The sequence below is a fragment of the Mustela putorius genome, unplaced genomic scaffold, assembly GCF_011764305.1.
Source record: "Mustela putorius furo isolate JIRA1106 unplaced genomic scaffold, ASM1176430v1.1 tig00003867_pilon_pilon_pilon, whole genome shotgun sequence".
Taxonomy (NCBI): Eukaryota; Metazoa; Chordata; class Mammalia; order Carnivora; family Mustelidae; genus Mustela; species Mustela putorius.
The window spans coordinates 20,392,150-20,419,071 of record NW_025422019.1 but is presented as its reverse complement, the minus strand read 5'-3'; the positions used below and the strand labels follow the sequence as shown (position 1 = coordinate 20,419,071).

The 26,922-nt window shown below is 34.2% G+C and overlaps 1 protein-coding gene across 7 annotated transcripts in view; it reads right to left on the bottom strand.

The window, feature by feature from the left end:
• Positions 1–3,207: 3,207 nt before the first annotated feature.
• SPOPL (speckle type BTB/POZ protein like) overlaps positions 3,208–26,922 on the bottom strand; it is a 65,151-nt gene continuing 41,436 nt past the window's right edge. For 4 of the 7 annotated variants that reach the window (XM_013048904.2, XM_013048903.2, XM_013048902.2 and 1 more), the window contains 8 exons: positions 26,063–26,190; positions 19,980–20,157; positions 19,843–19,898; positions 18,328–18,450; positions 9,864–10,006; positions 9,721–9,774; positions 9,053–9,127; positions 3,208–7,494 (listed from right to left, as the gene is read on the bottom strand). In XM_013048904.2, the coding sequence (XP_012904358.1) occupies positions 7,350–7,494; positions 9,053–9,127; positions 9,721–9,774; positions 9,864–10,006; positions 18,328–18,450; positions 19,843–19,898; positions 19,980–20,157; positions 26,063–26,190 (902 nt within the window). In that variant the 3' untranslated portion in view covers positions 3,208–7,349. The remainder of the gene's footprint in view (positions 7,495–9,052; positions 9,128–9,720; positions 9,775–9,863; positions 10,007–18,327; positions 18,451–19,842; positions 19,899–19,979; positions 20,158–26,062; positions 26,191–26,922) is intronic. The other 3 variants (XM_045066443.1, XM_004778364.2, XM_013048905.2) reach the window with 3 other exon arrangements.

The following is a 26,922-nucleotide window of genomic DNA, read 5'->3' as shown; positions in this document are numbered from 1 at the left end:
AATAGCTTTAGTCACTGTCTTCCAATTATGTCTTTGATATTATCAATTATCTAAAGATTTGTTACCCTTAACTCATCCTCTGTAAAGTCATGGTCTCCAATCTCAAGTGGGCCATCCATGTATTTTCATATCTGTTATTCCAAAACTACTCTGGTCTTCTCGAACTTTTTGAACTCAGTGAACTATGGCACAATAGTCAAATCCAGCTGAATGCCTGCTTTTGTAAACAGTTCTAACCGGACAAAACCACAGTTTGTTTACATACTGTCTATGGCATTTTCATGCTACAATAGCATAATTGAATAGGTAAAACATTTACTATCTAAATCCTTTATGAAGTAAGTTTGCTGACCTCTGCTCTAAACCCATCACCTGCCTTTATTCTGAATAGTTGACTTCACAAGGAATGAGACATAAAATATTACCTTTCAGACAAAAACAAAACAATGTATAAGTCTGACTCTGCATTCATTATTTCTCCCTTGCACATGTTTGAAGCAATCTTCCTGTCTGGTATCTAATTCCATTTCTCCTCTCTTCTAAAACCTGAATAATCCCATCTGTTTTCTACTTTATGACTCCTTGTCATTACCTTAATATACACACACTTCTCCTAGCATAAAAGAGATCAAAGTAAGAAACTGATCTTAAACCCTATCCCATAGCTAGTTTCTTTCCTGCTGTCTTCGCCGAACATCCTGTTCTGTACTTGGAGCATCCATTTTCTCACTCCAATCCTACCTACTTCTTCCCCCACTTCAGACTCCTGTCAGGTCCTCTTTCAAATATTGAATTCATTTTCTAGCTTCCTACTTGACAGCTCAGCATTTGACGCTGTTAGCCACTTTTTCTATTCTTGTTTCTTCCCTATGCTTTTTATTAACCTGCATGCACTGATTATCTTCTTTGAGGATTCCTGACTTGATAACCCAGATCACTCTCATGTCTAAGATTCACATACCCAATCAGAATGTCCAATAGGAATCTTAAGCCTAACAGGCTCCAAATCAGAATGATTGCTTTTCTCTCAAAGCTGCTGTTACCCTTGTGATTACTGTATCAGTGAATGGTACCACCCTCCATCCTGTTGCTCAAATACAACACCCAGGAGTCACTCCTGAATCCTGTTCCTTCTACCATATGCAATTTATTTCCAAGCCCTCGCAGTATTTCCTCACAGATTTCTCCCTTTTGTTCCATTTCAGAGCTCCTGGCCTCGCAGAGCAGAGCATTCATCTCTTCAGAACTTTCCTTACCGTCTCCTCTAGGCCTCAGCAGTTCATTTGAAGATTGATAAATTACTGATCATGACACAACCATACTTCAAATTCCTCAAGTTAAAACTTGACTCCTCTGATACCTTCAAAAAAAAATCATGACCTTCATCTTCTGGTTTACTCTTTCCTTCTCTTACACGTAAGGATATAGTCATGTTTATCTTCATTCCCATACAGGTTCTACATGAACTTTGGTTCAACCTCTGGAATTTCACATAATGGGGTGGATGATAGTCCCACTAAGTTGCCTACTTCCACTTAATTTTAATTTAGGTATCATTTCCTCAGAGGGTATCTGAGATCTCCATCACCCTCCCAGATTAGATGGCCCTCATGTACTCCTATCACAATTCACATACATATACATATTATTATTATTTTTTTACAATTCACATACATATTATATAACTGTGCTTTCTTCAAGAATACACTTATGAGGATATGAGCTATTTATATTTTGTTTGTATTACCAAGTTTGGTACAATGCCTGGCACTCTATTTAATTATCTGGATATAGAAATTAAACTGAATCATCTTTATTTTCATCTATTCTTGTCTTTGTAATCTGGGAGCACTTATGAGCTTTGTTTCCTATTGATTCAAATTCCTGCTTTGCATCTCTGGTATTTATCAAGTTTGATGCATCTAATTTTGTTCCTCTTTTTCAGCTGCACATCATTTTTATTTTTCCTCATTTCTGCCCATTCCATTTTCATGAATTGCACAACTTTTTAGCTAAAAACTCAAGCACATTCTAATAACCTATCATAGCAATAAATTTATCTTAGAGCAAAGTATCAGAATTGTCAGGACACTGGTTTTTTTTGTTTGGTTGGTTTTGGGGTGTGTGTATGTGTGTGTGTGTGTGCGTGTGTGCGGCACGCATAGGTGAGTATGCTGTATTGTTATTCCTAAATCCTACAATTGTCTGGCTATGTCTGAATCCTTCATAAAAAAATTAAGGATGTAAGGCAATAGAAAAAGAGGTGAAAAGGCAGCATTCGTAACAGAAAGGACAAACCTTTTTTGCCACTATCCTTTGCAGATACAAGCAAACCTTTCTGATACCAAAAAAGTAGCAACAATGTATCACATGCAAGATTTCTACCAGTGTGTCTTCTATTTAAAAGTGTGACCAAATTAAAATTGAATGGATATTGGGGGGAAAAAAAAAAGTAGTGATCAAAACAAATACCACTATTGGCATTCTCTTAGAAATAAATGATTCTTGGGTGGTAGAACTAAGGAAACACTACATTCCAATGTTCTAAAAAATATATATTCAGAATGCTGGCTGCTGCAGAGTGAAAGGGAATGGTTATACATAATTCATTTAAAGTTTAGAATATAACCACTACCTGTCCTATTTTACTTTAATTGAATAGACAATGTTCTTAGGTTTTTCAGGCCTTCCTTTATTCTTCTAAGGGTAATGTAGTATGCATACACATGTGTATATGTGTGTTGGGTGTATGGAAGGTTTTTTAACTATGCATTCATACTGCCACTTTGGCCACAATTTTTATGCACTAATTGTGTTACTGTTACTAAACGAGGCCAGGAATGCATTGCCCCAATTCTGCCCTTATTGATGGCAGCAAATAATTAAGTTGTCTGTTAATAATGAAGAAGGAACAGGAGGACCAGTGGAGAGGTAATCTTTAAGTACTACATTAAAGCTACAGGACATTAGCATAAATCTTCCGATATTGATAATGTATACATAAAAGCAAATATAGGTATAACTCACAGTTAAGGAATAAGTCTTTAGTAGGTTCCAAATAATACTAGTTTTCCTATGTAGGAGAATTAACTACTATGCATAATTTAAAGTTACTACATCAAACACATGGCTCTTTTGCAAAACATCATAGGAACTGAAAATGAAAAGAGTTCTTATTTTCAAATAAACACAAAATAAACCAATTAATTCTGAATAAGTAGTAACAACTTTATTTTAACTCAACGTGCTGAAATGCAAAAAATATTTTCAGCAACAAGATACAAAAAGTATGTATCTCATCATTAACATCAGCTGATTAAAAATGAGGCTGAAAAGTTCATATAAGTCTTTACACATTTGAATCTTGAAAATCAATTTCCCCCAGAATTAATTTTTAAATAATTTTAGCAGAATTTTATTTTCAAAAATGGGACTCATTTAAGTTATATCTTCATTCTAAAAAACTGGATGTGAAATTAACTGGGTTACAGTATACAACGATAAACTCTAACAAACAGAAAAAAATTTAAATATAAGAATTTCTTTCTAAACATAAAGTCCACATACTGCAAACAGAAGACACGGTGTGGTGATTTCATTCCTAGTGAAGAGGAGTCTTGCATATGATAGGCACTCAATATTTGTTCAACTAGATCTAAAATTGACATCATCCCATGAACACTTAAAGTAGAGCTCATAATTTGTATAAAAGAGGTTTACAAAAAAAAATACTCTTATGTGCTAAAAGTGCTGTTTTTATAATCTGAAAACAGTAAAGCCCACTCACCCACCTCCTTTTGCAAGAATACACTGAATATTTTTATTTTATCCATCAAAGAGCAAGAATGTCCACGTCAGAATAATTCATCTTTCAAATACCTTGCTAGGAAGAAAGCTTGTTGAGTTGGATTTTAACAAAACAATTTACTGAAGTCTCTAGTGTTCTAATTTAGTAACACTGGGTAGCATGTATGAGCCACATTTTTATAAAAACTTTTACTTAGGTTTTACATTTCTGCACAGAACTTAAATGGGAAAATAAATCAGTAATTATGCTTTTGGCAATTTAAATTCTAACTTAGGTCTAGTTTAAAAATAAGCTAATAATGTTCATGACAAATTTTTAAGATATCTTTGTGAATATTTTAAAACTTAACTTTAAACTTGATGTCCTAAAAAGGCACTGTTTTCACATTTCATCATGCAGTAAATGGTCACATTTTTGAAAATTATAATTTTCTATCAACTGCCTCCAAAATAAAGCTCATTTAATGAAATATTTTAACTAACCTGAATTTTCAACATTTAACTGAGTCCTATTTTCAGAAATTCACTCTTCTGAACATACCACACGCAAGTCCAAGCAAACACAAGTACGTGTACACACACACACACACACACACACCCCCACCCACCCAGATGACATAATACATGCATGGTTCTCCAATTACTATTTCAAGACAATGACACATGAATATTCAAGGAGGTAACAATGGCAAGCCATAACATTATGGCACCTTCATATTTGTGCTCTAAATACCAATGTATGTTAAAATTTAAAAACAAAAAAGGCACAAATACAGTATTTCTGTATCTCAAGCTAATGAACACCTCTCCAATGGTTACTTGATAACATGTAACAACATTTAAAACCAGTCACTACTTTTCTAAGGAAAGCTCTGTTTATGTGACAAAAGGGAAACAAGAGCAGGCTAATAAAAGGCAAAATTGTTCAGGACAGATTCTGTCCCTACTGAAAACAATGTGTGTAGTTTCAAAATGAAAAAATAAAAAGGCTATTAGAGCACTCACATCAGAATACACTTTTTTTTCCATTGCCTCAAAACCCACAATACCAAAAAAAAAAAAATCCCCCATAATAAATAAAAAAAATAAATCAACTATGATATGATTCTGTTAGTATAATGGTAGGCATTATATAATCTGAAAAGTGGACATTTCTACAAACGTGTATCTCCTCACAGCACAGTGTTTGACGTTTTTGGTACAAAATGTGCTACCAAACTTAGAACAAAACTAAAAAACAACTTTATAATAAAAACCTTAAGATCTGCAATAAACACTAAAGTAAGTAGGTAGGAGCAAGCTGCAGTGTTCATTATATGGGTGTTATTACTGAAGTCACTATCGTTAGAAATGTACATATAAGCATTGAATTAATTCACAATGAGCCTGTGCATATTTGATATAAATGGACACACCAGTACTTTTTTTTTGAAAAGAAGGTTCTAGAGCCTGAGGAATTTTGTTTTAAGACCTTGGAAAAATATTAAAATCTTAACATGTATATGTATGTGTGTGTATAAAATTTGTACATTGTAAATTTAATAGATTCAATCTGGTTAAGGAAGCGAGGTTCTACTCCCTATAGTATTCTTACACAGGATGGAGTCCAATAACATGTCCCAAGGGATTTTTCCAATTTCAAATATAAGTTAACATAAGAAAGATTTCCATTAAACTACACAGAAAGAAATGAAGCTATCTGAAAATATGATCTTTTCAAACTACAGTTTGTTGTGGATTAACAAATGCTTATTTGACAGTGCTTGCTTAATGTAAGTATGAATCACTCTTTATATATTAAAATTGCTTCAGTGACTACCTAACAAAGAGATAACAAAAACGAAATCTATTTTAAATCCTCAGGCTTCATTTTTCTCCTTTTGTCCTAAATTCAAAAATTAAACATAGCATACAAATTTTAATTGGGGGAATAAAGTATGTACGTGAATATATATGTGTTTTTTTTTTCCAGTGACACTTTTTCCCTTGTGGTCAAGTATAAATCTTGCCTACGAAGCATACTGTCACTATCACAGAAAATCAGATGCAGTGACTTGCCACTGATCACTCCTACTTCTCTGGGATAATGCACCAGAACAGACTCCACTGTGAACAGAGCTATCCAAACACTGAACATGTGTATGTGTTTAAAGCTAAATTCATTTATAATAAAGAACTGGCCCATGAAAAGCAGTTTATAAATAGTTTATCCTGTTCACATTATGCAGAATTTCAATATCATCCACAATGTTAGTACAGTAACTGAAACAGAAAGGAGAAAGCTAGGGGAGAAAAAAGGTTCAGAGTGTGGCCTGACATATTTCTAAGGGCTCTCTCCTTTAGTCTGCAAATAATATAAGTTCACTGTTTTCAGGAGGAGAGTAGAGTATCCAGGATTTGTTTATTCAGTTGCCTTCTCCAAAGTGTGATAAGACAGGAATAAATTCAATAATAAATATCTGAAATTTAAACCAATTTAACTACAATCAAGGCTATGTTCTTATCTATTATCACAAACATCCCAATTGCCTCCATTGGTCTTAAAAAATTCTTTCAAAAGTTAAGACACAATTAATTATACCTTATTAATTCCCTCAAAAACAAAACAAAAAAAATATATGTACCATTTAGCATACAAAAGTTACACATTAAAAGTGCATTATATCTTTCTTAATTGGCCCACTCCTTAAATTTACATTTGGTCATCCTTACTTTCAACATGGACAGAATTCTTCATATAAATGTATGTCACTATAAATTAAAAAAATTAATTCAGCATAAAACATGCTTTCTTTTTATTGAAATCTTAACCTCAATCAGTTCTCAATCATTGTAAACTTGAATAAATCCACAAAAAACACAAGCAAAAGTTTGTTATGCTTTTCTCAGTTTGTTGGACAGTCAATACACAGACAAACATCACAAATTTTACTAAAAATTTGGGCCAACTCATTGCATATTTGCCCCCTGAAATGAAAAATAAATTAGAATTGAAGCAGTGTATTGCCGTAACTTACCTTGAAGGTAAGCAGGTTCTCCTATATGTATAGAACTTAGACTGGAGACATTATCAGTAATCTCCAATTCAAGTGCTTTTAAGAAGAACCTAGTTTTAAACTTAGAGACAGCACAGGACAAACCCTATAAAATTCATTTTGCTTTTTTCTCAAACTAATGGAAGATCCTTTTGAAACTTAATATCTTCAGTTATCAATATTACTGCATTATGGACCTAGTGCAATCCTGCATAGCCTTAGTCAAAATGACAAGGCACAATAAAAAAATTAAAGTATTATATGAACAAGAGAAGTCACTGAAGATAATTTAAGGCCTTGAAGTGAATTAGAGTATAATCAGTCTAATTTAAAGCTGAAGAATAAACCATAAATTATCCACCTGAAATGCAAGCAATATGCTTTTTCAGCTTCTGTTCTGTGGACAAGACAACAGAAACAACTCTTGCTTATGGTTTGTATATTAGAATCCTTCTGGACCTGGAGGAGTAAAAGTCAATTCCATTTTTCTACAGTTCATGGAAGATTTCAGGACTGTTTTAGCCGTTTGCGTGGAATGCCAAACTGTGGACACTGTGCAGATGCTAGTGCTCGGAAGGCTTCTGCTACTAAATGAGGGTGAGACTGAATCATGGACTTCCACCCCGATGTTTCCATTATGTCCGCTGCTTGGCTGAAAAATAAAGTTATGTTATGTTTACTAAAGAGTACTTTTCAAAACACATTGTTATTATTTTTAAAACTTACAAATTTCAAAATGTTTTAAACACTTCATTTCTCTATGTCATCAGGCCCCATGAATTCATGAAAATACCATCTTCACCTTACTGGTATTTTATGTTGCAACAGAAACTCTTAAATTCTTCTGGAAGTTCTATACTTGGAACTATGTTACAGTTTTCTCCATAGTCCTAACTCCCATTGTTACCATTTGTGTATCAGCTCTTTCAACAGCTCTTTTCCATGGCTGTTACACACAGGTTTTCTCTAGAGTTCCAACTTTTGCCCTCTGCTCTTCTCCCTCTACTTCAATACTATCAACTCCTACTAATACTTAAGGCATTTTTTCAATAATACCTCAAAAAGGCTTTCTTCCTCTAGCTTAGGTAAGGTTTTTTTGCTATATGCTCGGATGGGTATGTTATATAGTATCTACTGTTACACTTTATTTCAATTACTTGTCTAATTCCAATTTGCCTCCTGCTAAGCTATAAACCCCATTGAAGGCAGGGGAACATTCATCATGTTCACCATGATATTCTTTGTATAAGCACAGTGCCTAGGGTATTTACTGTATAGTAAATATAAATACCTGTTAATTGAATGATCACCTACTGCTTCATGCTTCTATACTTTGGATGGAGCTATCCTTTCTGTTCACAATGCCTGTTATTTCCTTCTCAGTTTTACTAATTCCTATTCATGTTTAAAGGCTCAGAAGTCATCTCCAGAAAGCCATCCCTAAACCATCCAACCTTTATCCAGTGCCCTGTACATATCTTCCTTTATCACATTACTTACCACATTATAATAACATATTCATGTACTTAGTTTGTATCAATAGATAAAATTCTCAAGAGAAGATTTTTCCTAATCATTTTTATATGAAACTCCTTAGCATGGTGCTTGAGACATAAGAATACTAGGTAAATGTTTGTGGAACTAAACAGTAGCTAATAACAATAAAACAACTTTTTAAATTTGCCTGACATTATATTAGCTCTATGTCATTGTGTTTATAATTTCAACTAATTGCTCAGAATCACAAAGATACCTATCAATATACCTGGCATTTTCATTTATTTAATTCAACAAAATATCTATTGAAGATCTGCATCTACAACAGCTTCTTGAAGGGATGTGAAATAAACCAACATTTGTTGACAGTGTAAAAAAGTTGTTCAATGTAATATTTTCTTAACAGAATACAATTAGAACTTGAAAGTGGCTAAGTACAAAGGATCACAAAATTATCATTTACAGCTAAAACATTATATTTTTGATTCAAATATATTTTTTAGGATCAAATGCCATGATAATATATTATCACAGACCAATCAATATACAGAACAACCAGTAACTTAAAAGTGGTCATAGATGAAAACAATGGGAAATAATTAAATGGTCAACACTCATTTTATTGTTTCTAACACTGTCTTTTTTCACTTATATCAACTTTTGATAATATGTGAAAATAGAACTAACTGAAGGGTTTACAGGTAAATACTAACCAAAAGCAGGACAAATTCTTTACACCATCAACGCTTCTTTGATTTTGAAAAATTATAAAACATAGACAAATCATTCTAAAAATGAGAGAAGAAAACATAAGAAGGGAATAATAAGTTCTAGTGGTTCATACTCAGAAGGCCCAGGCTTAAAAACATGTAACAACTATCATACCTCTTACAGTTTCATCAGAGAAAGAAAAGAACAAATTGAACCAGGAGCTAGTCTAAAATACTATATGATTCAAGTTACTTGGCTAACCTAAGAAGCAGTAGATGAGCATTCAAATATAAAGACTTTCTAAGCAAATCTGGAGGAACACGCCTTAGAGGATAAAATGAGTATTTCCCACATTTTTAGAAATGCTTTCTGAAGGGGCAGGGAAAGGATCTCCAATAGCCATTGAAATACCTGGACTCAGTTATATACTATAAGCATATATGCATAAGAAATTAAAATGTCGATCCCAGTTCACATTAGAAGCTGATCTACAATGAAGCATAGCCTCAAGAATCCACTAAGTCAAATTACTAATTTTTAAAATAACTGGCAGTTTACTTCATGTAACTAATATCTGGATTCATACTTATGCAGATGGGCAAAAGGCTATGCAAACACTTAATTTCATGTATGCAGATCAACTTTAAGTCAGAAACTGATGTCATCTTACTTGCTGTTCCAGTTTTTCCCATCTTTACACCCAAGCTGTCGAAGTACACTGCACCTGCATTGAAGATTTAAACACACTTAAAAAAAAGTCTGGTGAAGAAATGTTGAAGGTGTCATGCCCACTGAAATACAGGCATAGCTTACCTATTAATAAAGTCTATGGCTTGTGCTTTCAACTGTTCTGCACTGTGCAAATCTGCAAGGACAAGGGTATCAGCAACATTTTCTACTGAGAGGTTACTACACAAAGCTTCTTCACACATGACCTTCAGCCGTTCCAGTGCGTACTATTCAAAAGGAAAACAAAACAATTAAACATTTACTCAAACTACCAAGTTTTAAACACTTGGTATTTGTAATTTAGAAAACACTTGGTATCTGTAAACTAGAAAATAAGGTTAAAGCACATTATACTCTGAACTGAGAATTAAGAAAAGGTTTTTTATTTTTTAAAAATTATTTATTTATTTTTGAGACAGAGAAAGCACGTGCACGCGTGAGCACGCATGAGTGGGGGGTGGGGACAGAGGGAGAAGCAGACTCCCCACCGATCAGAGAGACTGATATGGGACTTGATCCTAGGACTGAGGGATCAAGACCTGAGCCTAAGGCCGACGCTTAACGGACTGAGGCATGCAGGTGCCCCTATGACTGAGAATAATAATTAAAAAAAAACCCTCAAAGTTATTTTAACCTAATATTAAGAAGATGTTCTTGAATAAATATTAAGAAGATTAATGTTAAGATTCTCTTGAATGAATTCAAGAGAAAGACTAATTTTCTTTAGGAAATTTCAATTTATGCAAAATACATACTGTCAATTTTTAAAACAGTTTTATTCCTTTAAAAAAATCTTTCTTGCTCAATACTCTTAATGAGTGAATTTCTCTTCTCCATTTTTTTTTTTTTAAAGATTTTATTTATTTATTTGACAGAGAGAAATCACAAGTAGGCAGAGAGGCAGGCAGAGAGAGAGAGAGGAGGAAGCAGGCTCCCTGCTGAGCAGAGAGCCCGATGCGGGACTCGATCCCAGGACCCTGAGATCATGACCTGAGCCGAAGGCAGCGGCTTAACCACTGAGCCACCCAGGCACCCTCTTCTCCATTTTAAATGCCGAAGTGTACCAGGAGGTACCTGTATGTTGCCACTGCTCAATCTTGAAGAATGAATTATAAAGCTGAAAAAATAATTTTGATAACTTCTTTAGTTATTATGACAACTTTAGCAGCTTTATTGAAGTATAAGTGATATATAGCAAACTGCACATATTTGAAGTTTATACTTTGGTAAGTTTATAACATATAACCATTATTAAAACATGACACTGAACATATTCAACATCTCTAAAAGTTTCTTCCTACCTCTTGGTAATCCTCCCCTTTCACCCTACCCCCGGCTAAACCTCTGATGTGCTCTCTACTGCTGTAGTTTGCATTTTCTGGTGTCTTCTATAAATGGAATCATAAAATATGTACTCATTTTTGACTGGCTTCTTCTACTCAGAAATTTATTCTGAGATTCATGCATGTTTGCTATTTTATCAACAGTTCAATGTTTTTTATTGCTAAAAAAAAATTCCATTGCATAAAGACATACCATATTTGTTTCTGCATGCCTCTGTTGATAAACATTTGGGTGTTTCCAGCTTTTAGCTATTACAAATAAAGCTTCTATAAATATTCACATATAAGTCACTGTATGGGAATATGCTTTTTTTCCCTCTTAGATAAAATAGTAGACTCACTAGATCACATGGTGTGAAACTTTTAAGAAGTCACCAATCTTTCAAAGTGGTTGTAACATGTTACATTTCCATCAGCAGTGTATAAAAGTTCTAACTTACACATCCTTGACCATACTTAATGTGGTCTTTGTAATCTTAGCTATTACAATACATGTGTAGAAATAACTCATATGGTTTTAATTTACCTTCCCCTAATAACTAATGATGTTGAGTATCTTTTGAAATAGTTAACTGACATTAACTGAGAAAATGTCTGTTCAAATATTTTCTCTATTTTTAGAAATAACATTGTTGGGCACCTGGATGGCTCAGTCAGTTAAGCATCAGTCTTCAGCTCAGGTCATGATCCCAGGGTCTTGGGACTGAGTCCTGAATCAGGCTCCCTGCTCAGAGGGGAGTCTACTTCTCCCTCTAACCACTCCCCTGCCTCCCCTGGCTCGAGCTCTTTCTCAAATAAAATCTTAAAAAAAAAGGAAATACATATTTCCTTTAAAAAAATATTGTTTTCTTATAATTGAATTTTGGCAGTTCTTTATATAGTTTGAATGCAAAAGTCCTTTAGCCGGGGTGCCTGGGTGGCTCAGTCAGTTAGGCAGGCAACTCTTGATTTTGGCTCACATCCTGATGTTAGGGTTGTGAGATCAAGCTCCACACCAGGCCCCACACTCAGCAAGGAGTCTGCTTGAGATCCTCTCTCTCTTTCTCAGCCCCTCCCTCTGCTTATGTGCTCTTTCTCTCTCTAAAATAAATAAATAAATCTTTTTTTAAAAAACAGTCTTTTAGCAGCTATATTCTTAATAAAAGCTGCTAACTGTATAGATGCTTTGCAAAGTATTTTCTCCTAGTTTGTGTTGTCTTTTCATTATGTGTTTTCTGAAGTTTTAAAACTTTACTTAAGCCTAATTTATCAATTTTTCTTTTATGTATTGTTTTTTGGTGTGATAGCTCAAAAGTCTTTGCCTAACACAAGACTATGAAGACTTTATCCTATGTTTTCTCTTCAAAGTTTTAAGTTTTAGATTTATAATCCATTTTGCATTACTTTTTGTATTGGGCTTAAAGTTCATATAAGAAGTTCGTATTTTTTTTTTCTTTCAGGCATATAGGTATCCAATTGTTCTAGTATCACTTGTTGAAAAGACTATTCCTTCTTCACTGAATTGTCTTTTCACGTTTATCAAAAATTAGGTATCAATATATGTAACAGTCTATTTCTGTACTTTCCATTCTGTTCCAATAAGTTGTCTATCTTGTAACCAATACACTTCTTAAATCCTGAAGCTTTATTTACTTTTTAAAAATATTTTATTTATTTATTGGAGAGAGAGGGAGAGGGAGAGAGCATAAGCAGGCGGAGCAGCAGGAGAGAGAGAAGCAGGCTCCCTACTGAGCAGGGAACCTGATGCCAGAGCTTGAACCCAGGACCCCAGGATCATGACCTGAGCCAAAGGCAGACGCTTAACTGACTGAGACACCCAGGAGCCCCTTAAATCCTGAAGCTTTGTAGGAAGACTTGTTATCATGTAGTTTTAGCCTTTCATTTTGATCTCTTTTTCAAAGTTATCTGACTGTTCTAGGCTCTTGCACTTGCACGTAAATTTTATATCCACTTGTCAAAAAACAAAACAAAACAAAAAAACCTGCTAAGGACATGTTGGTTCTACTAGTGAATTTTAAGAACTGAAATTTTAATACTGAGACTACTGATCCATGAACAAAAAAACAATTTTTTTTAAAGTTTTTAAAATTTATTTGACAGACACAGGGAGATAGGGAACACAAGCAGGGGGACTGGGGCAGGGAGGAGGCTTCCCGCTGAGCAGGGACCCCCCCCCCATATGGGGCTTGATCCCAAGACCCTGAGATTATGATCTGAGCCAAAGGCAGTCGCTTAACGACTGAGCCACCCAGGCACCCCCCAAAATTTCTCTTTTTATTTATTCAGGTAGTCCCTGAATTTCACTTATCAATATCTTGTAATTATCAGTTCAGTCTTTTGACATCTTTTGCTAGATATATGCGTATATATTTAATATTTTTGATGCTACTGCAAATGTCATTTTAAATTTAAATTTTTATTGAGATAGCTATGGTTCACATGTAGTTTTAAGAAATTAATAGATTCCAGCTTGAGAGAAATACGGCAACAGAGTAGAAGGACTCGGCTCCTCCTGTCCCACAAACACAACTAGGTAACTATCAGATTATCCTAAATACCCCAGGAATAGTCTAGAAGACTGAAAGAACAAACTCCACAACTAAAGGGAGAGAAGAGGCCACACTTATAAAGGTAGGAAGTGTGGAGACCTGACTTGGTGGAGAATGGACTGTGGGTGCTGTAGAGGGGAGGCAGTTGCAGTCATGGAGAAGGATGAGGGAGAGAGGAGCACACAGAGGATTTCAAAAGGGAATGTTTCTCCAAAAATGATGGGTTGTAAAATGAGAGGACCTGAATTTCATGACTTCTTGCAATAAGTGGGGCTAGAGTTCTGTGGGCTTGGCTAGGATAGAGTTTGGAGGGTAATGCCCTGCTCCTGGACAGAAGGCAGACAAAGAACCCAGGGGTAGGTTGTGTGAAAACAGCTATCTGAAGAATGTCTGGGACACATCAGGGTCACATTATTTGCTTTTCTCTGAGTATAGCCCTGAGAGGAAGCATTCACAGCGACACTTCTCCTAGAACAAAGGAGCTAGTCAGTGCCAGTTAACTCCCCCACCCCTCAGCATAAATACAGACCCAACACTGCATCCACATTGGCTGCCTTACTTGCTAACACCAAGCCCCACTCCCTTGCACTCCAGCAGGACCACCCTTCTCAGTCAAGCTTCTGTCAGTCCCAACATAGCAGGCCCTTCCTCCGGAAAATCAGCACAAACCCTGCCCATAGTTTCGCAGGGCCTCAGTTCCAGATGAAGCAGTGTCAAGTCCCATTTCACAAACAGCCCAGAGCATAGCTAGTTAAAATCTGCCACATCTACATTAGGGATGAAACATGGCCTCCAGCAAAGAAGGAGAGTCTTGTGGACAACTGGCTTAAAGGACAGAGTGACCAGAATACAACAGTGAACCACATGCACAACACACTTGAGATGTGCCCTGGAAGTGCCAGACCCTGGGCACTACATAACTTCTTCTTCATTAGGCCATTACTTTCAGGAACAGAAGACATAACTGCCATAATAATAGCCAAACTAAAACAGGAATAAATAGAAAAGTTGAAGAGACTGATAACCAGCAAAGAAATGAATCAGTAATCAAAAAACTTGTAACAACAAAAGTCCAGGCTCAGATAGATAGCTTCACAGGCAAATTCTACCAAGCATTCAAATAAGAGTTAATACCTATTCTTCTCAAACTATTTTAAAAAACAGAAAAAGAAGGAAAACTTCCACTTTCATTCTATGAGGCCAATATTACAGATACCAAAACCAGATGAAGACATCGCTAAAAAGGAGTACTACAGGTCAATATCCCTGATGAACACAGATATGAAAATCCTAGCAAACTGAATCCAATACATTAAAAAAAAATCATTCACCACAATCAAGTGGAATTTATTCCTGAGCTGCAAGTTTGGTTCAGTATTCATAAATCTATCAACATGACAGATCACATTAATAAAAGAAAGGAGAAGAACTGTATGATCATTTCAATAGGTGCAGAAAAGATATTTAACAAAGTACAAAATGCATTCCTGATAAAAACCCTTAAAAAATTAGGTTTAAAGGGAACACATCTCAACATACAATGACCATATATGAAAACCCCACAGCTAATATCATCCTCACTGGGGGAAAAACCGAGAGACTTTCCCTATGTTAAGGAGCAAGAAGACAAGGATGTCTACTCTCACTAACATAGTACTGGAAGTTTCTGCCATGGCAAGGAGACAACAACAACAAAAAATAAAAGGCATCTAAAACAGCATGGAAGTAGTAAAACTTTCCCTATTTGCAGAAGACGGGACTCCACCAAGAAACTGCTAGAACTGATGCATGAATTCAGTAAAGTCTCAGGATACAAAATCATCATAAAACCATCTGTTGTATTTCTATATACCAATAATGAAGTGGCAGAGGGAGAAATTAAGGAATCAATGTCATTTACAAATGCACCAAAAATGATAAGATACTCTGGAATAAACCTAACCAAAGAGGTGAAAGACCTGTACTCTGAAGAATGGAAAGCACTAATGAAAAAACTTAGGATGGCACAAAGAAATGGAAATATATTCCATGCTCATGGACTGGAAGAACAAATATTGTTAAAATGTTTTATTACCCAAAGCAATCTACACATTTAATGCAATCCCTATCAAAATATCAGTAGCATTCTCTGGAGAGCTAGAACAATCAATCATAAAACTAATACAGGACTACAAGAGACCCTGAATAGCCAAAGCAACCTTAAAACAGAAAAGTAAAGCTGGAGGCATCACAATTCTGGACTTCAAGTTGTATTACAAAGCTGTAATAATTAAAGCAGTATGGTACTGGCACAAAAACAGACACAAAGAACAATGGAACAGAATAGAGAACCCCAAAATGTATCCACAATCATATATCAACTGATGTTCAACAAGCAGGAAAGAACATCCAATGGGAAAAAGACTGCCTCTTCAACAAACTGTGTTGGGAAAACTGGACAGCAACATGCAAAAGAATGAAACTGGACCACTAGCTTATACCATACACAAAAATAAATTCAAAATGAAAGACCTAAATGTGAGACCTGAAACCACAAAAATCCTAGAAGAGAACACAGGCAGTAACCTCTTTGACATTGGCTGTAACAACTTCCTTCTGCATATGTCTCCTAACACAAAGGAAACAAAAGCAAAAGTAAAGTACTGGGTCTTCATCAAAATAAAAAGCTTCTGAAAGCAAATGAAACAATCCACAAAACTAAAAGGCAACCTACAGAATAGGAGAAGATATCCGCAAATGATATATCCAGTAAGAGGTTAATATCCAAAATATATGAAGAGCTTATATATTTAAGAACTTATAAATTTAAAAATGGGCAGAAGACAGACATTTTTCCAAAGACATCCACATGGCCAACAGACCAATTAAAAGATGCTCAACATCACTCATTATCAGGAAAATTCAAATCAAAACTGAAATGAGGTATCACCTCACATTTGTCAGAATGGCTAAAATCAACAACATAAGAAACAAGAGGAGTTGGTGAAGATGTGGAGAAACAGGAACTCTCTTGCACTGTTGGTGGGAATACAAACTGGTAGAGCCACTTTGGAAAACAGTATGGAAGTTCCTCAAAAAGTTAAAAATAGAAAATACAAAAATACTGACTCAAAGGAATACATGCACCCTGATGTTTATGGCAGTATTATCAAGAATAGTCAATTTAAGAAAATAGCCCAAGTGTCCATCGATGGATGAATGAGTAATGAAGTTGTGATATATACAGAATGGAATAATACTCAGCCAAAAAAAAAAAATCCTGTCATTTGCAGTGACATGAATGGGGCCAGAGAGTACTATGCTAAGTGAAAAAACCACTGTATGTTTTCACTTATATGTGGAATTTAAGAAACAAACAAATGAGCAAAGAGAGAAAAAACAACAGAGAGAGGCAAATCAAGAAACAGAGTCTTAACTACAGAGAATAAACTAGCTACCAGAAGGGAAGTAGATGGGGGATGGGTTAAATGGATGATGGGAATAAAGGAGGGCACTTGTGTTGAGCACCAGGTGATATATGAATTGCTGAATCATCATGTTGTACATCTGAAACTAATATTATACTGTATGCTAACTAACAAAAATTTAAATAACAACTTGGGGCAATAAAAGAAATAACAGATTCTAAGGCCCCGCTGGTAATATTTTATAAAACAAGTACAATATTGGGGTGCCCCGGTGGCTCAGTTGGTTAAATTCTGACTTCAGCTTGGATCATGATCCCAGGGTCCAGGGATTGAGCCCCAGGTTGGGCTCCCTGCTCCGTGAGGAGCCTGCTTCTCCCTCTCTCTGTACTCTCTGTCAGATAAATAAATAAAATCTTAAAAAGAAAAAAAAAGTACAATATCACATACTCTCTCTTTCCCTCTGTCTATGTGTATATATGTACGAATATATACATGCACATATTCACACACAAAGGCGTATGCATAAACTTACATATTATATAGAGAGATATAAATGGCATGAACATCAATACTTTTCAGAAAAATCTCCCGATGTCCTTCAGGATTGAGAACTAATGGGATTTGAGATTTTCTGGCATTTTTGCATTGATTCTCAAACTTCAAGAAATCACCATTATAGGGGCACCTGGGTGGCTCAATTGTTTGGGCGTCTGACTTCAGCTCAGGTCATGATCTCGGGGTCCTGGGATCAAGTCTCATGTTGGACTCCTCCTCAGCGGCGAGTCTGCTTCTCCCCCTCTCTGTCTCTTCCCCACCCCACTCATGGGCACATTCTCTCTTTCTAATAAATACATAAATTTTCTTTAAAAAAAAAATCACCATTACAAAAGAACATTATATAACATTAACATTTTTTTTTCTCTTTCTGTGTTATGTTAAAAAATAAATGTCTGAATACTGGGAATTAAGTTAGAAAAAAATCCAATATTTTCTTCTTTTTTATCTTATTATTTTATTTATATATTCTAACTAGTTCAAGATATTTTTATGCCTTATTGATTTAAAAAAATCTAATTTCCATATTATCTTCAATGTCTGCTATTTCATAATATGCTCAAGAGCCATCTATAAATAGTATAAATTAATTCTTCAATATTGTAAGTTATTTGTGGAGTTTTTCTTTGATGATAGCTTTCTAGATAAAACAAGTTGAGGAGATTTTTCAGCTTTTTAAGACCTAATTACTTACTTTGTCTGCAGCTGCCAACAAGTTGTCAGCCATTTTGTCAAGGTTTGGTGCTTTCCCTGTGTAAATGAATCTCATCATTTCTTTAAAAACCTCAGGGTCTACATCATTTATTTCCACTCGATTCTGATATTGAAAACAACATAAAAAAGTTACACTTAAAGAACATACACACGCACAAATGAACCAAAGCAAAACTTTGATAATAATTTAACTAAATCTGCACCCAAATGCTCTATTTAAACTCTACTTTAAAATGGAGATAAGTAAATCTTCAGTAAGCTAAGCAGGCAAAGTGAAGCAAGCAGGTCTAACAGAAGTATACCCAGACAAGTACTGTCATGTAGGCACATAAAACCTCAATTTTTCAATTAAAAAAGAGTAAACAAACAAACAAACAAAAGTCTTTAGGCCAAACAAAATATGTGTGTTCAGTTTTTAACCTCTCTCTTAGAAGAAGACAGCTATTAGTTTTTTCTTTGTTGAATTCCAAGGTCATAGCATAATGCCTATGACCCTAAAACCAATGGTGCTATTCCTAGCACTAAGCAAAAGCAGGGTCAGGTATTTCATATAATTCCATAGCCACTACCTTGAAACTCTCCCTTTTGCAAAAATGACATGTCATACTATCTCTGGGCCTATCACCTCTTTGCTCAAAACATACTCAAGTCCAATGAGCAGTAATCCCTCCCCCCCCCCTTTTTTTGAGCAGTAATCCCTTTTTTATTCCTACATCTTTGTATCTGATTTCCCTTCAAGGGATCAATGAAGCTAAACATCCAACACTAAACCAGACCAGACTTTTCTGACCCTTTGCTGACAATAATATTTGACATTATTCATGTTTCCTTGTATGGTAGTCATCAGAAAGCTAATCATAGCATCTGGCAGAACAACAATCCAAGGAAAGAAAGCAGCTATTTGCTGCAGCCTTTAGTTCTACAGAAAGAATGGAGAGCCATATAAGTAAACTTTGGAGTTATCTAGTTAGAGCATGAACCAGCAAAGAATCAAAGAATCAATTTCTGATCTTTAATCTGACTACATTTTAAGACAACAGTGAAGGACAAACATTTGGGAAAACCAAAGAGATATTGGTTACAGCAGACATACAATAACACTGATGTAATTTATGTCATTTTTAAAAAAAAATCTAATAAATATCTTATTTTAGTGGTAAAAAGAATGCAGAATTCCAAAATCAATGAATAGCTTAGAAAAGAAGAATAAACATCTTAACTAGAAAAATCTCAAATAGCTATGGACCAGAACCACTCTTTTGGATAAGAACTACCCACTTATTTTGCCACCAGATGGACATCAAAATAGCTATTATTTGGAATATTCACCCACATTAGGCTACATCTATTGTTCTATTACAGAACATTTTTTCCCTATCCCTCTATTTCTAAAATCATAATGTAACAATGAGAACATGAACCGTTACTTTCAAAACATACATTTCACTATTCTACATTAGCACAAATTAAATATTAGCCTTTAAACCATGTTTACCTTTTTGCTTTCTTCCATTTCATGTTCAAACATTGCATTAAAAACTGGGGATCGAGCTGTAACAAGATTAAGCATCATTATTTAATGTACAGATGTATGGAAAAAATGTACAATATAGCCCAAAAGTTGAAAAGTACCTGCAAGTACAGACTTATGAGCTTTAAATTCTTGTCCTCTCACAAAAAAACTGCAATCTGTAAATCTTGTGTTTTCCCAGAGATTACCTAAATCTTCTGCTAGTCGACATTCAGGCACCTTCAAAGTATTTGTATTAGTATGTCCTGATATATTTACTGAATCTTGGACCACACTCACCTAATAAAAAAGGGACAGCAAGAAAAACACTTTTATAAATTAGTATCAGTAATTAAGTCTATACTTAGATTTCTTATCATTAAAATCATCTGGATAATTCAAAGTACTCCTGATCATAAATGTTAACACTGGGAACTAAATTTAAGGATACAATTTAAAGGAGAGACTAGAAAAAGATCAGAAACACTAGATCATTTTCAAGTGACATTTTATGTAAATAGATGACTTATCGATTGGTTGGAATGCTTGGTCATTAAATTAATCACAAAAACTATTTCTCAGGAAAATAAAAGTCATAAGATGAGGGTGAACTGAACAAGCAGGAGACATTTCTGAGAGATGAAGGAAGAAATTTCTTTAATTTTTCTCACTTACACCAAAGACCTATCAACATTTAAAGTTTATTATACATGTAATAAACATGCCATCACACTCAAAAGGACTTTTTAAGAATATTAAAAAAGGTTATACAACTACAGTGTATGACAAGCAATTTCTTAAGTATTTTAAGTGTAATTCCTACATGTTTTGACTCTAGTGAAATTGATTTAAATATCTAGTAATATTGATTTAAATTGTAAAGTACAAGAATTCTCACAAAAGCATTGTGCTCATTAAAATTCATGGAAATCTTTTAATATAATCAACAGTAAGAATAATACAAATACAATTTAGTTCAATCTGTAGACCTTCTGTTTATCTATGAAATAATAAATAAAACTTAGTATGATTAAAACACTGCTTTTATAAAGATTTCAATATAATTGGATTAAATTTTCTCTCATTAAAGATGACTATGTACTGAAAATTCTTAAAAGACCACTGATTCTTGTGCATGACTTTTTAGAAAAAGTATGTTACTAATATTAGAAATTTCATATTACATTTAATAAGTGGAAGAAAATACCAGTCAATTAGTAAAGCAAATATTTCAGAGTAAATGAACCATTAGTGCATTAGTGCTACGTGTTAGTTATCTACTGTTTTAAGCTTCTAAGTTTTGTGGTCATTTGTTAGCTAACACAGAACGTGTAATAATGGCCCAGTATAAAATATTTGAAGATATTAAATCTCAGGAAGTCCTCCTTCATCCTGATGTATATAAACATGTATCACATGCGAATAAACAGATACTTCTAGAGAAAATTTTTATTTTTCTGAGGATATTTTTATTAGCCATTGTTTTTACAACTTGTATTATTAACTATTTGGAATCCTGTATATCATAGAAATCATCTTATTAATCACCGTGTTTTACAGACAGACTTCAAAGGAAGATCAAAGAAGGTAACTAATGTGTCAATCACACTAGCAATCAGTATCAAAGGAAGACTAGAGACTATAATTCTCAAGATACTTTTTTTTTAGACCATTCTTTGTACTACACAAATACTTCTTTGAATATCTTTTAAAATCAGTAGTGCTACTTTAATGCAACTATGGTTCAAAAAGGATTTATTGCAAAGACACTGTGAGATGATTTTCTATATATAAGAGCCAAGATATTGTGTATGTACATACATACATAAATACATAAAATCCAACAATAAAGGTTCTTTATTCTGTTAATTGTTTAAACTTCTAAATTGTTTCTAAAATGACTACAAAAAAGAAATAAAGAACTTCACTAATCCCTACCTAATTACCCTATTTTGCCACCTACTTAATGATACTTAAAAAATGCTGGTGTTGATATTCAGGTTTTAGTTACAGATCACTTTTTTAATCACATAAACAATATTCACTTCTTCCTATCAAGCACTGCTCTTAAAAATTTCTAGACAGTAGAAGTGGACTAGTTCAATTACTTGCATAAAGTATGCAGTCAAGTCATAAAAATGTGATAACATAATTTAGGAAAGGATTTTTAAAATTTTATTTATTGTCTATTATCCTAACTCAAAATAATACATTAAATAGAAAAATTTGGCCAGAATCAGGTGACAGAAAAAATAAAATGAAAAAATACAGCCATTTTTATGAGGCACAGATATTGATAATGTTTTATTTTTATTTTGTATATGTAATCATAGTTCAGAAGTTGTATTATTAACATTCATCTACACAGTATCATCATGGCGACCACAAGTTTTAACTAAGACTTAATTAAGATTTCATACTTCAAGGTATATTCAAATTTTGCCACTCTTAATCAACTATCTAACGATCCCTCACAGTGGCTCCACAGTGAGAAACTTTTGATAGTCCAATTTCACATATTCAAGGTATATTCAAGGTATATTATGCAGCAAAAATTAACAACCTATTAACAGAATTAAACAGAACAAAATCTGATTATTTTTTTGATACCTATAATTAAGAAATCAGTAACATTTAGTTTTCTCTAGCACATATTCAAACACAAGTAATGAACATTCTTACTGAATGGAACCTAGAGTAAAAAATTCAGAAAAAAGTCTGAGATTCTTTCCTATGGCTAAATTATTGTTTTTTCAAAATAAAAGGCAAAGTTATAATATTCAAAACTGACAAATGCTGCAAAGCAAAACATGAAACACATCTGAAAACTGTTCTTCAAATTTGGTTTTAGCCCAATTGTGAGAATTATGATTTAGACTAAAGATGAACACGTACAGATTCTAATCAACTGTGACTACCCTAGAAATCTGGGTCTCTCATAGTGTGAACTGAAGGACTTATGTTTCCAGTTTTAAAAAATCTCAATTCTCCAAACTAGTTTTAAAAGCTAGGAATTGGGCGCCTGGGTGGCTCAGAGGGTTAAAGCCTCTGCCTTCAGCTCAGGTCATGATCCCAGGGTCCTGGGATCAAGCCCCGCATCAGGCTCTCTCCTTGGTGGGGAGTCTGCTTCCTCCTCTCTCTCTGCCTGTCTCTCTGCCTACTTGTGATCTCTCTCTCTGTCAAATAAATAAAAGCTAGGAATTTACAACGGTTCCTCATAGTACAAATTCTGCCACTCTTAATCAACTATCTAATGATCCCTCACAGTGGCTCCACAGTGAGAAACTTTCGATAGTCCAATTTCACATTTTCTAAAATAGCGGATCTTAGACTTTCTGACTGTCCTAGATAGGTATCCTTCTTAAAAATTTGGTTGACAGAAACAAGGTTGTCATTTTGGTATAAAAGGGCTTTTATTTTTTTTAATTTTAATTTTTTTTAAGATTTTATTTATTTATTTGACAAACAAGAGATCACAGGTGGGGAGAGAGGCAGGCAGAGAGAGAGAGAGAGAGAGAGAGAGGAAGAGAAGCAGGCTTTCCACCGAGCAGAGAGCCCGACGTGGGGCTCGATCCCAAGACCTTGGGATCATGACCTGAGCCGAAGGCAAGAGGCTTTAACCCACTGAGCCACCCAGGTGCCCCCATAAAAGGGTTTTTTAAAGAATAAAACCTAACTTCCATCCATTATCACAAATATTTTAAAACAGAAGTGATAACTTAGCAACAAAAAGATAGGATGGGAAAAACGGTGTATCCTTCTAAATGAATTAACTTCAAGAAATACTCAATACATACATATATTCTATCTGTATATACATAATCTTCGGCAATCATGGAATACTATGGGTCTAAAGACTATGAGGTTTAAAATCTATTGAACTGGGTGCCTGGGTGGCTCAGTGGGTTAAGCCTCTGCCTTCAGCTCAGGTCATGATCTTGGGGTCCTGGGATCAAGCCCTGCATCGGAGCCTGCTTCCCCCCTCCCTGCTGGCCTCTCTGCCTACTTCTGATCTCTCTGTCAAATAAATAAAATCTTTGAAAAAAAATCTATTGGATTTAAAAAGATGGACTAATTTAACAGTTTTCTATTTTTCAAAGGTATTCCTCAAGTCTTGTTTTCTGCATCATTTTGGGAGGGAGAGAAGGGGCAGAGATCTTTACACTGCTAGAAATATCTACCTCTGGCTACTTGATTCATGATATGGAAGTTGCAAGATGAAGTTAGGTCTTGCAGAAAAAGGGTAGCACCAAACTGCCTTACCTGTCTACAGCACCACTTGCAGGGGAGGGGGAGGAGGCAGTTCTTTAGGTAGGGCAGTGCAATGCTTCCTCCTCTTCTGCAAGCAGTGCTGAAGGTGCTGTAGAAGGAAGGGCATCAATGAGAGGTATGGAAGAAATGGTGGAGGGCATGAGGAATGTTTGTTCAGATTACTTTTTGCCCACCGATGCTAAATACAGTGCCCAGAGTATAAGTCTCTACATCAGTAAAAAGGTACATATTACAACTATCCAAAACTGAATCTGACCAATGCCAACTTACAAGTCATGATGGGTTATATTTTTAGGAGTTCACTAGTAGGTAGATAAAAAACATACTTCAAAAGTATATATTGAAAAAAGATCTTAATTTCAGCCTTCATTCTGAATTTCTTGGTTGACTAGGTTCCAATATAATATGCTTAGGAAAATATCTGTTAACACTATTTGAATTCTAACAACAACAAAAAAGAAATTATTTTCGTAAGAGTTTATTTATATAAAGACTTTTAACTGCAATAAATTTTTGAAACTGGATTACATAACTTCAAAGGTCCTTTAAATTTAAAGATTATATGACCTAAAAAATTTAACATGTTGGAATTTACGATAACTGCTAAAATTCTGGAAGAGTCTACATTAAGGATGCTAAAATTTTAAAATAATATAACCTGTACTTATTTAAAATACTACTCTGGATATATGTCTATTGGCAGCAAATGTTTTAGTATTTGTTCTACAAATTATTTAATGATAAACTCTGCTGAAGACACTAGCGGTATGCGCTTTACCAACCAAATAAATATATTCATAACAAATTCATCCTACAGTTCATTTAACTTGCCTAAGTGGAAATAAGATGCACTGTATTTGCATTATGTAGTCTCTAGAGCCACATTTCAATTATTTTTCTGACACAGCATAAAATCATACAATTAGTTTATAATGTTGCCAAGAAATTCAACATATTCCTACAATGAGATTAAGGCTAATTTTGTAGCTGTTAAAATAAGCTACCATACTTCTAAGACACTCATTGGTCTGAAATATATTTTACACTGAGTTTACTTGATCATAACTTTTCAATCAGTTTTCCTATGAAAACTATCAATTACCTTAAACATTTTGATAAAACTATGTATATTCTCTTTAAACTGTATTGGTAACATAACATAATCCTTGAATTCACTCCAAAGAGGAATCGCAACAATTTGTATGAGTAAAACCATGTAATGGTAACAATGACAAAAGCAAATTCCAACCTCAAATTACGACAAATCATAGGTGTAAATTATTACAGGGGCTATGCTGGTAACTGTTAAAATATGACATTTTATACAAATAAATATATCTTGCAAGTTTGTGAATAGACACGGGCAAATTTTAAAAATTTGGGATGCTATTTCTTATAATGCTAACATTTATCTAATTAAATGAACCCAAATATCTGAATAAACAAAAAGCCTCCCAATCTTTTCAGGCACTTTCATTATTATGTATCTATTTCAGTATGTATTCAAATTGATATACTACTAATCATGTTTAATATGGTCGACCTGAAAATGACAAAAAAATGATGAACATCTATGTTAGAATTATTCAGAATGAAGAACATACTTACACATTTTCATAAAAAGATATACATATCCATAGTCTTCCTAGGAGGAAGAAGTATTTAGTATGATGTAGTATAACTACCATATAGAATTTATAGCTATACACATGACAGTTTTTTCAGGATAAGCTACTTACTACACTGATTTCTGAAACAATCTAGTCTTACTAGTAAAACACTTACAAATGAAACCTTATCAATTATACCAATTACTTAATTTTAAAAATATACCCTTAAATTTAGAAAAGTATACTCAATATTGTTCTACTTTGTATTTTTGTTTATCATGAGATATAACTTTGGAGTTCCTTGAAATAAAAAATATACCCACCTCACAAAATAATGTAAGCTTGTCGTCTGGTAAAAGACCATTAGCTTCGTCAAGCAAAAAATCCCTTCGAATGAATTTTTTAAAACCCCAGTCTTTCCCTTGTACAAACCGATATGCTCTTTGGCTTTCTGGTGGAAAACAGAATAGAAATTCAAATAAAAAAATCATCTAATTGATAACATAGTTAAATAAATGCACAAAAATTAAACTTGGCCAATATATCCATTATAAGAATTATAGATATATGTGTTCATAAATGAAATGTCTTAAGAGTTATATCACACAGGACAAGATTGTTTCACAGCAGTATTCAAATTCTGGCCACCATCAATCAGCTCACATTCAGATTTCTGTATCTCTAAGTGGAAGAAAAGCCGTATCAAAACTCTTGGACAAGACCTCTCTCTAACAGTGCGGGCCCTTGAATAATGGAGGAGGAACAAAATACACCGGCATAGCCATATTCCTCCTCATCAAAACCTGATTATAGACACATATCCCTCATTTCTTATTCTCGCTCTAAAAATGGATGCTCTGTATCAGCAGGGCATCCTTTAACGTTCCTGGGGCATCTATCCTACTAATTTAAGTTTTACTCAACTAGAGAAAGATCCATCAACCGATGAAACAAAACAAAGTCTCTTATCACTCCTAGATCTATCCCCTCATCCCTAAAAACAACTTCCATGAAGTCTAAAAGATGATTTTAGTACAATTTTTAAAAGACAACCAATAATGCCTAGCATACTACAAAATTGTGTATTATAAAATAAACAAGATCCTCAGTAGAAAGTATTTACAATCTGTTACACAAAGTATTAACTAGAGGTGAAAACAAGTAATAAATTTAATAGAAAGAC